At 43.1% G+C, this 14,281-nt stretch overlaps 1 protein-coding gene across 6 annotated transcripts in view; it reads left to right on the forward strand.

The window, feature by feature from the left end:
• Window positions 1-14,281, forward strand: part of LYPD6B (LY6/PLAUR domain containing 6B) — a 129,346-nt gene that overhangs the window by 87,274 nt on the left and 27,791 nt on the right. For 4 of the 6 annotated variants that reach the window (XM_075933356.1, XM_075933351.1, XM_075933350.1 and 1 more), the window contains 4 exons: window positions 5,344-5,432; window positions 8,909-9,063; window positions 10,235-10,333; window positions 13,713-13,843. In XM_075933356.1, the coding sequence (XP_075789471.1) occupies window positions 8,949-9,063; window positions 10,235-10,333; window positions 13,713-13,843 (345 nt within the window). In that variant the 5' untranslated portion in view covers window positions 5,344-5,432; window positions 8,909-8,948. Of the gene's footprint in view, window positions 1-2,772; window positions 2,848-5,343; window positions 5,433-8,908; window positions 9,064-10,234; window positions 10,334-13,712; window positions 13,844-14,281 lie in introns of all 6 variants that reach the window. The other 2 variants (XM_075933352.1, XM_075933355.1) reach the window with 1 other exon arrangement.

Here is a 14,281-nt window from a genome sequence, read left to right on the forward strand (position 1 = left end):
ACTTTATAATGTAAAAGAAGGGAGATGTAGCTAGAGCAGAACACCACAAGTCAGGAGTCCTGGATTGTATTCACAGCTTGTTGAATGATGCTTTACCCAAGTCACTTACTCTGTTTGTGCCTCAGTTTATTCATATGCAAAAGGAGTATAGTAATTTTTACCTACTTACAGATTTATAAACTCCTCTTCCTGACTGGTATTAGCTCGCATTTTCAATTCTATAGTATTGGGAAATGCAGACTTTAAAGTCATGGCATAGTTCTACATCATAGCTATTTGTAGGTCAAGGATTGAATAGTTTGCCTATCCATAGCTTTGGGCAGGTGTAATTCTTTGATGAAGTTCAGCATTAGCAGAGTGGAGGAGGAAACGTTCCTGTGGCAGGTTCTGTGTTTAAAAGGGAGAGGGAGAGAAGGAAGGAAGAAGGGAAAAGGCTATTCAAAGGTGCAATTTAAGAATAATATTCATGGACACAGATCAGTGGACAGAGAGCATGTTAGGCAGTGAAAGGTACATGATAAATCATCACATTAAATGGATATCACTTTTTCTCATGGGTAGGGTTGCCAGTTTTAGTTGGACATATTCCTGGAGGCTTCATTGCATGACATAATCTTTAATTAAGGATTAATTTTTAATTTCTGGAGACTCCTAGACAATCCTGGAGGGTTGGCAACCCTGCTCATATGGGGTATGTGTGTATAGAAAAGTAGGCCTCAATCTTGGAAATGCTTTAATGGGAATACTCCCATTGCTAATATTATTCACATTCATAGGTTTTTGCCACAGTGTGCCATAGTGTATGCACCAGGTTGCCAGTATATCAGTGTCCGTGTGTATCTGTCGCCCTTTGTTGTAGGTTACTAAGATGTGTGTGGAAGCCCTTTTCTCCCTCCACCTCCCAATCTGCTTTCTAAGCCATTCTGCTGCCCTTGGCCTGTCCATCTTGGCCCGTGATGGATGTTGTACAGAGAAGACTGTGCCTGTGTGCTGGATTCCTGATTTATGGAATTAGAATACTCAGTCCCAGCATTGGATGCTAGCCCCTAATCAGTGCTTCTCAAGACAGTTCCCTGCAGAGAGTGAGTGAGTCCTGGGGGAAGAAGAGGGAAGAATGGGAGTGCTGCGGAAAGGAAGAGAAGAATTTTGGGTGAAAGAGAGAGATCCTGAACTCCTGTGTGGGAAGAAGACCCCTCCTATCCATGGATGAGAATCTGCCCTTCTGTATTAAAAGTCCCTAAAATTTTCCATTTACCACACTGGCTATAGTGGAGGAATCTTGAATTTGTTAGAAAGCCAGCACAGGTGTAAATTGTGCTTCTATGTGCTGTCAGGTGCATCGATAAAGTTCACTGGTTTTATAGATCTTTATATAAAGGCAAATGTTTCCCAATTTGTCAGTACAAACTAAAATAAATGTATATGAGGAAGATAAATCTCCCAGCTGCTGTGTGTTGAAATGGTACAGGACTCTGCCTCCATAGAACAAGCATAAAACAATAGGCTTGCTAGCCCAGTTCTTGGAGCAACTTTTAAAGTCAAGGTGGTTTGATTAAAGTTGGCCTGATCAGGTTAAAGTGATTAACCTGTGACAGCTAAAGAGCATGAGCTATGTAATGAAAGAATGGAAGGAAAGTTGTTTGCATTCAGGGGGATAACCCCCCACAACAAGTGAGCTGTTGCTGTGCCATCAAAACATTCTGAACATCATGCAGGGATTCAAGGACTAATTAAGTGTTTTGCCCTTATGGGTTTGATGCAAACATTCAAAATTGATTTGAGTTTAAACATATGACAATACTGCCTGTTGAAGGGGTGTAGGGATTGAGGTGGAGGAATAAAGACCACTTTCTGTCATTCCCTGCCCTCAGACCTGTTGTGGGCCAGTTGCCCTGGTATAAGAGTGTCCATCCATGTCCTTATTCCTTACATGTCCCTGGAACACTGGGGTATGTGCAGCAGGGAGTGTGAAGGGGATGCTGTATGTAAATGATCTCTAGTGCTGCAAAATCCTACTCTGTCCATTTATAGGGCAGCTTAGTTCCCTTTGTGCAACCTGAGCGATGCACATCGCGTATTGTGTGATTGAGGACTGGGCTCCCTATCTGCATTATGAAAAAGAACTAGCTATTTAATTGGATCATAATTAGAATTAATTCATTTTCCCTCCTAGGTGTTCTAAATGCACACACTGGAGCTCTTATTTGAGAGCCAGAGAAGAAATCCAAGTTTTAGCCTCAATGTTGTCCTGACCATGTCATTTGGTCATTTAAACGTTTTCTAAAGTAGCTAGTTTTAGGGGAACTGCATCTTTAAACAGGAATTTACTTCCAACACTTTTTAATACACTTGTGATTTTTAATTTGTCTTGGGGCGGACGTATGGCTCTATTAATGAATTACTGCATGGCAATGTTTGATTTCTTCCTCTGTGTGGTGCATTGAAACCTGAGCAGAAAACTTCAAGTTTAATGTAGCTTGAGAATTTTTTTTTAGCTTCATCAGTGAAGCAAAGAAGGAACTCGTCATTATTCTCAATGACTCTCTGAGGGAAGGAACTTAAAAACTTCCATCTCTAAAATAGATAGTATGTTAACCTAGTGGCAAAAACTGTCACCGAGACATCAGCCACATGATTTATAATGTAATGTTGGGAAAAGAACACAAGTAGTGTTTCTGCCATGTGACTTTCATCAGGTACTGATTTAAAATAAAAGCAAATAGTACAGAACAGTCCCACAGTTTTTGGTGGATCATTGCTCTCTCTCAACAGGTGTTGGTGCAAGCCATTCATTCTAGGAATGATTAAATGAGGACAAAATAAACTGCATGATCTAATGGGACATTGGTGAGTTCCAGGGGTAGACAATTACTTTTTTGTCAAAGTCCAAATTTCTTGGTCAACATATAGTCAAAGTCCAGATTTCAGAGAGAAAAATTACCACCCACAATAATAAGTAGTAGATAAAAAGCCTTTCAGGTCTATTCAAAAACATCTGGTGGTTTGGGTTTGGCCCCTGGACCACCTATTGACTACCTCTGTGTCATGGTCATCCTCCTGTTTATTCCATTGCTGGTTCTGATTTCTATGGGATAATCCTATCTTTTGCAGATCTAGCTTGCAGAATATTTAATTGTCCTTAAATAGACTTCAGCACTCATGGAACATCACTGTATCATGACATTAATTCCCAACGTTATGATACAATATGGTGCTGATTTATACCTTGCTCACAGGAAGGTGTCACTCATGGCACACTTGTCCCATCCATTAACTGTTCAGAGTTCTCAAAACCATGATTGCATATAAAATGTATGTAGCGCCCCCTCTCCACCTGGTTACCTTCTTTTAAAGCCAATCTCCTTTCAGGTTCGGATGGATAGGTCTGGGTTCTTCTGGATCCCGCCACCTACTCAATTTTATTCTTTCTGATTGATGTACTTGGCGGTGCCTCCACCCCCCTCACTCCTTCCTAGCAGGGTCGCCAGGGCAGCTTGGGAGGAAAATTCTAGCCCAGGATAATCCCCATGTATTTGCCAGATAGTTGGAGACTCCCAGAAAATAACACAAACACATACACTATAATAAACACAATTATATTAAACAGGAGACAATTATAACAGAACAGGGTAAAACACTATTTTTAGGGTCACCGGTGCCCAGCAACTGTGAGGTTAGTGTCCCGTTGGTACGCGTACTTTGTTGGGGCCCTTGATGACTGTTGACCACACAATCCTTCTCTGCAGTGGTTTAGCAGTGGAGCTGACTAGGTCCAGTACAGCCCAAAGGACTCACAAATGGGAGAAGGCAGTAAATCCCTCCACAGTTTAATATGCTGCAGGTAATAAAATCCCCAAACAAATTCCCTGCCTGACTAACTAAAAATTGGTGCACTCACACACTCCATGAATGAGTCTCAGGTTGAGAGATGACTCAGTCTCTGCAAAGGGCTGCTCTCTTCTCACAGGGGTCCTCTTTAAGCAGGAACCAGGCTGCTTCGGTCCCAGAATTTCCCCTTACCGTGAAGGGGTGCAGGGCTCAAGATGCAGACCACACAACTGCACCAAAATTCAAAACTATAGCCTCCCAGCCCAGCATTCAGACCCACACAGCAGGCAGCAGCCCTGAACTTGCTGCTAGAGCCGAGCTGACCATGCGGTGACTCCTCTCACCCAGGGAGCTGGAGCCAACTCAGCCTGGCTGGGGAAGCCTCCCAGCAAACTCCACAACTGGGAATCAACAGTGGAGACATAAACCCAGCTGAGGGATCCTGCCTTCAGGTCCCTAGAGGCTAGTTCCCAGGGGGAACCCTGCATGCAGGCCTGGGGCTTACTAGCTGCCACACAGTCAGTCTTCCCCTTTCCCTGGCTGGCTCCAGACTCCCCTCAACAATGGTCTCTCCTTCCCCCTGGGAGGGCATCTCACTCCCTGTGGGTTGCCGGGCAGACTCTGGCCCTGGTAGGGAGGGGGAGCCAAGGCAAACTCAGAGTGCCTCTCCCTGAGTTGCCAACAGACAAGGCCCCGGGAATCCAATCAATCTCCTTGGGGGTTACATGTATAAAAGGGCTATTATTGAATTTATTGCATATGTTGTCAGGTTGCATTATGTCTTCAAAAGTAGCAGTCTTGTAATAATGCAATATGAGCACACATGCTTATCTTTTAAAATATTTCTTATCATATCCTAGATTTGTTGGGATCTGGCTGAGAACACATCTTTCTTCCTGTTTCATGTATAGGGAATTGTTGGGAAACTGTTTAGCTCAAACCTCATTATTAACCTCTGTCTTGGAAACTGGAATTCATTTCCTTTTTCTCTTGGGGTTATCTTGCTGCAGATCATTTCCTTCATTTTGAATCACAGGGACAATTGATAGTTTTGAGGAACACAATCACAGATTAAAAGCAAGATACTCATCTGAAATAAGCTTGCTTACTACATGAACTGGCCCTAAGTCTTTACTTGGGTTTTGATCAACTAGAACGCATGGAGAAATTATTATACAGCTCTCCTCCCTTGCTAAAGAAGGAAATATATCGTCCTGGTGGAATACCATTATCTAAACTTTTTTCATTCTCTTTGTTTTCACAGAGTATGCCTTCTCCTGAGATTAGAGCATAATGAGAAGAAGGAAATCTGTATATCTGTATTAGCACAGCACTCAGTAGTGAATAAGTAGGGTTATATAGTTCAAATCTGTTATGGCACATATACTATCATCTTAGATACATATGTTCTTTTCTTTTATTACCAATAACATTAAAGACATATTATGTCTGAGCTGACTCTTTCCTGGCATATAGAATAATGATGACCACAAAACGACTAATTGAATTTTTCAGATGCTTTTCTTGACCTGATTGTGAACTGTTTGGGCTCTGATATAAGGAAGACGTGGGGCAAACTCCGGAAACAGTCCTGCAGATACACGGTAAGTGAGGCACAAAAAGAGTTTCTCAAATATCTGTTAACATATCCTAAAAATAAACATAAATTAAAAAACAAAACAAAACATGATCACAAGACCATAGGTCCTAGTGCACAAAACAAAAGCATCTGCCACTAATTGCTGTATGGAGTACTTTCCTGTAGCTTAGGAGCAGGAAAAAAGTCTTGTAAGTAAAAGTCTCAGCTTTTTCCCTTCCCCTCCATCTGCTACAGGTGCAATCTGTGCAGCTTCTGGCCTGGCGTTGACTTGATGGCGCTTTGACTCCCATACCTCGTGGACTGGGGTTGATTGGAGGATTAATGAATGAGCTCATGAGTGCAGTGGGCCCATAAGGGCTGACTGATGTCCATCCCAATACTGCCCTTCTCCATGCAAAATGTCACTGTTCCACTGAATCTGGGGTCCTCTATATCCATGAAGAGGGGAATGCAATTTGATCCATAATGCCCATGTAAATGTTTGCACATGTATTTCCCCAGCACTAGCATCCACAGGGGAGAGGATTTAATGCCCATGCATGCAGGAGATGGAATGCATTTGAGCTAGCTAAAAAGACAAAAGTGTCATATATTGTTTATGAAAATGTCTGCAAAAAATGTGTCCCTGTTTTTTCAAAGAAAAACGTTGAGTTGTGAAATTATTTCAGCCAGTGCTAGGAATTAAGTGGACAAGCCCAAGAGACAGGTAGAATTAAACACTGAAGATGTAGCACCTGTGCATGCAGTTGCTTGAAAAGCTTTAACACAAATCTGAACATGAATAGAAGGCGATTTGGTGGAGCTGGTATGAAGATTGGACCTTTTACTGCAAGAGGCCAAGTTTAAGTGCATCAGGATAAAGAAATGATAGAATACTAGAAACAGTTCTCCCTCTAATTTGTGGTTGACAACAGCTTGCTTCAGTTTTTCTTTGAAGAACAATTTTTTTAAGGATAAATTAAACTGTAAAAATGAATGTATTTAAATACCATGCCAGATAGAAGTGTGCTTGTAAAAACAGACACCAATAATTTAGACCAGATTAGCATAGCTTCATTTATGTGGGCATTGGTACACTAATTTATGCCAGCTTGTCTCTGGCCCTGTGAGTAGAAATTCTACATTGCCAAAATAAAAAAGGTATCTGAGACTGCATCTTGCCTAGTCTTGCCTGGTTTGCAAATATTTAATTTTTTTCAAGCCAATGTTATAAGCAAAATACCACGAAAACTAAGTGTGTGACGGCTCGCGTGGGTGCGAGCGCCCCCTTCCGGCGGGGGAAGGGGGGTTCAGCGGAGTGCAATCACCCGGCCGCGAGTCCGGACCGGGGATCAGCGAACTCGGGGTTCCTTTTCCTCGGGGCTGGCCCGGGGTTCCAGTCTGCCCGGGGTCCCGGCGAGGAGACGGGGTCGCCTCTGGCGGCCTGCCCGTAAGTCGGGTCCCCGTCGGGACAGTCAAAGTGCCAGGGTCCTCGCCCTTTTATCTAGTCACCCCAGCGGGGTTCTGTGGGTTGGGGTCTCGTGGTAGGGAGGGGGGACGTGGGGGACCCGGGCCCGCCCTCTCCACCGGGTCCCAGCCCGGGGCCCTAAGTGGGGGGGGGAACAAAGTATGCGTTCCTCCCACGACAGGCGGGGTTTATCCCCGTAACGCGCCTGTCCACGGGCGCCAGAAGGCCCCCGCCCCGGGCTGCTTCCACTCCCCGCTACCCTCTTCCCTGGCGGGGGGGGTCCCGCAGTCACTTACCCCGCCCAAGGCGCCGGTCTCGTCCCGTGGCCGTCGTGAGGGTTCGGGGTCGTTCCCTCTTCTCCTCCAACGCGGGGGGGGGTTCCCCTTGGCGTCTGGGGCGGTGGTGGTGGCGGCAGCTCCCCTGAGTGCCGCCCCGTCCTGCTCCACCGGGCCGCTTTTCAAATGGCCCGGGTGATGACGTCAGGGGCGCCCGTTCCGCCCCCCGGGTGTCCTGGCGCCCGCTGACGTCTGGCCGAGCGGAACGCCGTTCGGGCTCCTTGCCCCTCAGCTGGGGCTGTCTCTGGCCCCTCCTTCCACGCCGGGGAGTTAGCCGCCCCTCCCCCTGCAGGGTTTCCTCCCTGGCCTGCTCTCCCCTGCTTTCAGGGCTGCCTGCCGGGCCGTCCGGCGGCCTCCAGGGGACGTCGGCGGCCACCGCTCTAGTGTGGACCTGCAGCGGTCCGTCACAAAGTGTATTTCAATAAAAAACCCTGTGGCACAGTAGGTCAGCAGACTTGTTTTTGGGCTGTGGGGTTATGAAATAGCAGTGTGGGATTATGAAATAGCAGTTTAGGCTTGGGCTGGAGCCTGGAGGCCATCAAGGTCTGTCTACACAGGAGTAAAACACCCCATGTCTAGCCTGGTTCAGCTGACACAGGCGCATGGGGCTCAGGCTCTGGGGCTGAAAAACTGCTGAGATGCTATTTAGCAATTTTTAGCACCATGAGCCTGAGTCAGCTGACCCAGGCCAACTGCAGCCATGCCCCGTGGCATTTACCCCTTTGCAGACATATCCTTGGAGCCTGGGGTCCACCCTAAGCCTGAATGTCTTCATTGCTCTTTTTAGACTTGCTGCCCTCATGCCTATGAGCCCAAGTCAACTAGCCTGGGCACTGAGAGTCAGTGCCACAGGTTTTGTATCATGAAATAGATCAGGGGTGGGGAACCTCAGGCCTGGCTGGATGCAGCCCCTGGCTTGCCTGGCCCTAGCCCCCGCAGGATCAGCCTCCCCTCCCCCAGCATTGGGGAGTCTGTGCTGTTGCTCCAGGCCCCCTACTGTCCCACTGTGGGGCTGGAGGACACAAAATCCACTAGCCTGAGGCCCCCCAAGCTCTGGTGTGGGAGGGAAATATGGGGAATGTCTTTCTTCTTCTCAGTCAGAGGCCACATCAGTGAGGGGTTTTCTTGTTTTTGCTTCTCACTTGTGTGGTGTGCGGCCCCTGACTGATTTTATTATGAGTCAGCGGCCCCCGACCCAAAAAAGGTTCCCCACCCATAGAACAGACTTATCCTTATAAGCTGTCTTTAAGACTGTTATTGTCTGTGGGAACTCATCATGTAGCTGAATAACCTAGCATTACAAAATCACTACAGTACTAATTGTAGAAATGTAGAATGCTAACCAGCAGAAGGCAGCAGCTGCTCATCTTTGACTAGCTCATAATGGTTAAAAAGCTTCAGAGAGGTAGCCGTGTTATTCTGTAAGTGGAAAAACTTAAAGAACAAGGAGTACTCCAGCAGCACCTCAAAGACTAACAAAACATGGTATCACTAGCTTTTGTGGGCACAACCCACTTCTGCTGCTAGACTATTCATTGTTTTTTAGGTTAGTGGTTAGTGATGTATGCTTACTGGCACTAGCAGGGCAGATTCAAGCATGGAATTGTAAAGGTTTCAAATCAAGTTCATAGGAAGTCCAATGCTCCATAGTCTGAGTTTTTTATGGTTCCTCTGTCATGTATGTTTCCTCTTTTCTAGGGACAAGTATTTTAGATTTCCCTGTGGAGTAATAGTCAGCATGCTGTTAGTCTATCACATGTTGGCTGCAGCATTGTTTCAGATCTTCAGCATCTCAGGAAATTGGGTTCTAGCCAAGAACATCAACTTCTATAATGTGAGGCTTCCACTAGACCGTAAGTAGCCAGTTATGGCTTTCTTGTATTTGAGATCATAGGTTAATACTTCAGTTATTAGCTTTTCCCTTGTTATCCCTTGTTTACAAGGCTGTTAGACAATTAGGCTCCCCACTAAAGTTTAAAACAAAGCCTCCTAATAGCTGCACCATATCATTCCTAAATTTGAGATGAAATCTTAATGAAGTTGAACAGAGAGGGAGAGAAGTGTTTTCTTTTCTTTGTACTTTGATTAGAAAAACAGTTTTGGATTTTGGATGCTTTTATTGAACTTTCATTTCAAAATTACTTCATTTTGTACAATATAAATGTATGAACTGGACTATCTATTTCTATTTGTTTTCCTGGTTTTTTTATGGGTATAATAAGGACATATTGAACACTTTTAAAGTGAGCACTAAATGAAAATATGAAAGTTAATATGAAAATAAAACCACTGTATTAGCTGTGAAATCAGCTGTCAGTAATAGCATCACATGTCGTCTTCTTACTTTACACTCGGATTACTTTCCCTTTGCACCCAATTGGATGAAAGTCTCTGTGCTAAAAAGGATTAAAGCATAGCAGTAGTTATGTTTAGCAGATGAGATGTTTGATGCCAAACTGCATTAAAGCGCCTGTATGTATGTGTATAAAATATTATTAAAATAGAATTTGAAATCAGTCTCACTAATCCCTTATTGGCACCTGCCTACTCAGAGTTGGGGGCAAGTGATTTGGAGCTGGTTTCAAAGAAGTATCTGCAACATCTAGGGAAGCAAAGGGCTGAATAAATGTATATTGTGACACTGTACATGTGTGCATATGTAGAGAAGATGCATTAGATATATCTATTGTAATAGATGTAATGGGCAGTGATACTCTCTCTCTCCAGTTACATAGTATTTTGATTGTAAGAGAAACAAAAAGTCTGTGAAATGTTGTAAAGTTCAGGCATGGTGATGTTAGTACAAGAAGTAAAAGCTTCTACGGTATGGTATGAAATATTTCTTATTTACCCAATAGATTGACATGGACTACATATGCTATTCTTATACATATTTGTGTGTGAATATGTGTATATATGTGCAAATGTTTACATATTTTTGTCTAATATACGTAAAAGCACTTTTTGTGTGAAATTTTAATTTTTGGTATTTATAAACTTAACATACTTTTAATATTTTTAAAGCCACTCCATTTCCAAACAGCTTTAAGTGTTTCACCTGTGCAAATGCAGTCGACAATTACAACTGTAACAGATGGGCTGAAGATAAATGGTGTCCTGAAAGTAAGTGTGCCTGTCTTAGGGAGATTCTTTAAGGTATTTAATTTTGTTTTTCACGATTCAACCATTTCACAGGCAGCTAGTTATAGAGGATTAACATACCATCACACCGATGCCCTGGGGATGTAATAAGCAATAATGAGTCTTATGGTTTCTCTTGATCAGAATATTCCAGCTGAATATGCTAAGCAATCCCGCAAAATCATGTTGAAGACCTTGTATGTTTAGACTTACAGTAGAACCTCAGATTGCCAAAAATCTTGACAATGGCAGTTGTTTGTGACTCTGAAATGATCATCACTCTGAATAAAACTTTCCGGTTGTGCTTTCAAAAGTCTTACAATTAAACATTGGCATATGATAGTTTTGAAATGTCACTATGATGAAGAAAAATGCTGTTTTCCACTTTTTTTCATAGTGTATGTTTAGCACATTACTGTATTTATTTGCTTTGCTTTGTTTTTTCCTCTCTCCTGCTGTGTGTGGTTGAACAATCAGTTGGCAACTTTGTTGTTCGCAACTGTGGGTTCTACTGTAATATGTATTTGAATGAGTCCTGTGGTTTTTTTTATAGAATAAAGAAGTTGCTCACTAGAGTGTCTGACTAGAAATTCACTAATGTAACTTAACCATTTTGGTAGATAGCTGTTTTGTACTAAGGATTTTAGAGGAATTTTTCAGCACTGTTATCTTAAAGCGTAGTTACGTTTCTGGATGGATGGAGGCCTTATAGTAAAGTGTGTGCACTGAGTGGAGAATATAGGATTTGAGATTAAATATATAGATTAATTCAGCCCTGTGCACATTCTAGATTCAAAGATTAGAGACCTATCTTAGATGTTCATTTAATTACTTGAGATAGGAAGTCCAAAGCTAAGTGCAAAGTTACAAACAGATCTCGCTAAACTGGGTAAGTGGGTAACACAGTGGCAGATGAATTTCAATGTTAATAAGTTCAAAACAATACAGACCGGAAAAAGTAACCCCAATTATGCACAGGTGCTGGAACTCCGGGTTCTGCCACATGCCCTGGCTTGAAGTGGTTTTCCTTATATAGGGTTTATAGTTTAGTTCAATGGCTCTCAACACCACCCACTATATGAATTGTTCAGCGTCTCTGCAACTGTACACACGCAGTAGTGGGGTCTAAATTAGCTGTCACCAAGAAAAAGGTCTTGGAGTCAACATGCATACTTCTCTGAAAATATTCACTCAGGGTGCATCTACACTACACAATTTGAAATAGATACACATTTGAGTGCACAAATTGCATATCTTATTTCGATCTAATTTTGAAATTTTTGAAATTTGGCACTGTTTACAAATTTTGAAATAAGGTACTATTCCAAAACATCCTTTAACCCTCATGGAATGAGGGTTTCAGGGATGTCAGAATAGTGCACCCATTATTTTGAAATCTGTTTTGAAAAAACAGGCACATTTAAAGACTCGGAATAGCTATTTTGGGATGCTCCGAGTATCCCAAAATAGCGCCGCTGTCTAAACGTAGCCTCAATGTGCTGCAGCAGCCAAAACAGAATGTTAGGAATTGTCTGGAAAGGGAGAGATACAAAGACAGAAAATAACATGTCACTATATGAATCTATGTTATGCCCACACCTTGAATATTGCACGTGCTTCTGGTCGTCATATCTCAAAAAAAATGTATTAAAGTTGGAAAAAGTTCAAAGAAGACCAACATAAATGATTTGGCATATGTAACAGCTTCCATACAATGAGGCTGTGTCTACACTGGGCCACTTATTCCGGAAAATCAGCCGCTTTTCCGGAATAAGCTGTGAGCTGTCTACACTGGCCCTTGAATTTCCGGAAAAGCAACGACGCTCTACTGTACAAAATCAGCCGCTATTCCGGAAAAACTATTCTGCTCCTGCTCAGGCATAAATCCTTATTCTGGAACACTGTTCCGGAAAAGGGGCAGTGTAGACAGCCCAGTAGTCTTTTCCAGAAAAAAGCCCCGATCGTGAAAATAGCGATCGGGGCTCTTTTCCAGAAAAGCGCGTCTACATTGGCCACAGACGCTTTTCTGGAAAAAGGGCTTTTCCGGAAAAGCAGCCTGCCAATGTAGACACTCCTTTTCCGGAAAAACTGAAAACGGAATAGTATTCCGTTTTAAGCAGTTCCGGAAATTCATGCCAGTGTAGACACAACCTGAGAGATTTAAAAGATAGGATCTGCTCAGCTTGGAAAAGAAATGACTAACGGGATATGAGAGATGTTTATAAAATCATAAATGGTGCAGAGAAAGTAAATAGGGATATGTTATCTACCCTTCACTTAACATAAGGAACCAAGTGTCACCCAACTAAATTAACAGGCAGCAGGTTTAATGCCAACACGAGGAAGTACTTCTTCATACAAGCCATAGCCAACCTATGGAATTCATTGCCATGGGATGTTATGAAGGGCAAATGTGTAACTATATTCAAAATAAGGTTAGGTGAGTTTGTGGAGCCTAGATCTATCTATGTTATTAGTGAGGATCAGGGATGTAACCACATGCTCTGGGTGTCCCTAAATATCTGAGTGCCAGAAGCTGCCATTGGCAATGGGATAGCTCACTCAATAATTGCCTGGTTCTGTTCATTTCCTCGGAAGTATCTGGTGCTGTATCATGGGTGCATATATAGGACTGTAAACTCCACTCCAATTCATCTGATAAAGTGGGTTTTACCCACAGAAGCTTATGCCCTAATAAATCTGTCTCTAAGGTGCCACAGACCTCCTCATTGTTTTTGCAGATACAGACCAACACAGCTACCCCTCTGAGACTTCTCAAAATGGCAAGTGTCATGTTAGTACATCTCTTGGTAATGCAGAAACATTTGGCAGTAAGGCCTGAAGATCACACTTGGAAGAGAGAATAGTGGGGTCCCTGAAATTTGGATACGGGAACATACTCTAAAGTGAGGGGGAAAAGGAAAAATAGTGGAAGAAGTAAAGTCATTGGCTAGGGGAGGGATGGAGGTGGAAGAGTGAAATGAAAAAAGGAAACCAGTATGAAGGGAGGATGGAAGAGAATGAGAAGGAGTGCAGGATGGAAAAGAAGAGCCAAGATAGGAGTTGCTAAAACTAGTTAGACAGCTGGAGATGAAGTGCTAGAGAAGTCAAATCTCAATGGCTTTTTAAATCTCTTTGCGGCATAGGAGCCAAATAGCCTATTTAATTTAAGATCTAGCTGACACACAAGTACTATAATTTTGGAATATAATGCAGTCATAATCCTTTAAACCTCACATAATCCCTAACTTTTCTTAGTGCTATTGCTCTATTATAACTTGTCATTTAGTAAAACCTTTCAAACCATATGATAGAATTTTCATTGCATGAAAATAAATGTTGATTTTGATTTATTTCTTAGATACAAAGTACTGTTTGACAGTTCATCATTTCAAAAGCCGTGGAAGGAGTACCTCAGTCACCAAAAAATGCGCTACCAGGAATGAATGTCGATTGGTTGGCTGTCGCCCCCACAGAGACACAGGCCATACAGTAAGCATCAGTTTTTGTAATGGAGAATGTGTGTTTGAAGACATTCTAAAGAAGGATCCTGTTCAGCACGTGTTACTCTCTCCAGCAGTAGTCATTTGAGTAACACTTGCCAGAGGAGACTGATGGATGTTTGTCAGGGCTGGGTCTTGGGCAGCTAGACCTTGTGGTCAGAGCAGAGGCTTGCAATCAAGAGCCAAGGGTCAGCTGGGTTGAGATATTGGGAGATCAGAGGCAGAAGACAAGCTGGAGGTCAGAACCACAAGTCAAATGCCATAAGCCAAGCCAGGTCAAGGCACTGAGAAGTCAAAGCCAGGTGAGCAGAAGGCACAAGTACACAGTCCAGAGCAAGGTGAATTCCAGTTTGGACAGGTTCCTGTTGGTGACTTAAGTAAGACCAGCAGGCCAGTTGGACTCCATTTGGCTATCCTGGCATGTCCG

Source organism: Pelodiscus sinensis, chromosome 7 (genome assembly GCF_049634645.1).
Source record: "Pelodiscus sinensis isolate JC-2024 chromosome 7, ASM4963464v1, whole genome shotgun sequence".
Lineage (NCBI taxonomy): Eukaryota > Metazoa > Chordata > Testudines > Trionychidae > Pelodiscus > Pelodiscus sinensis.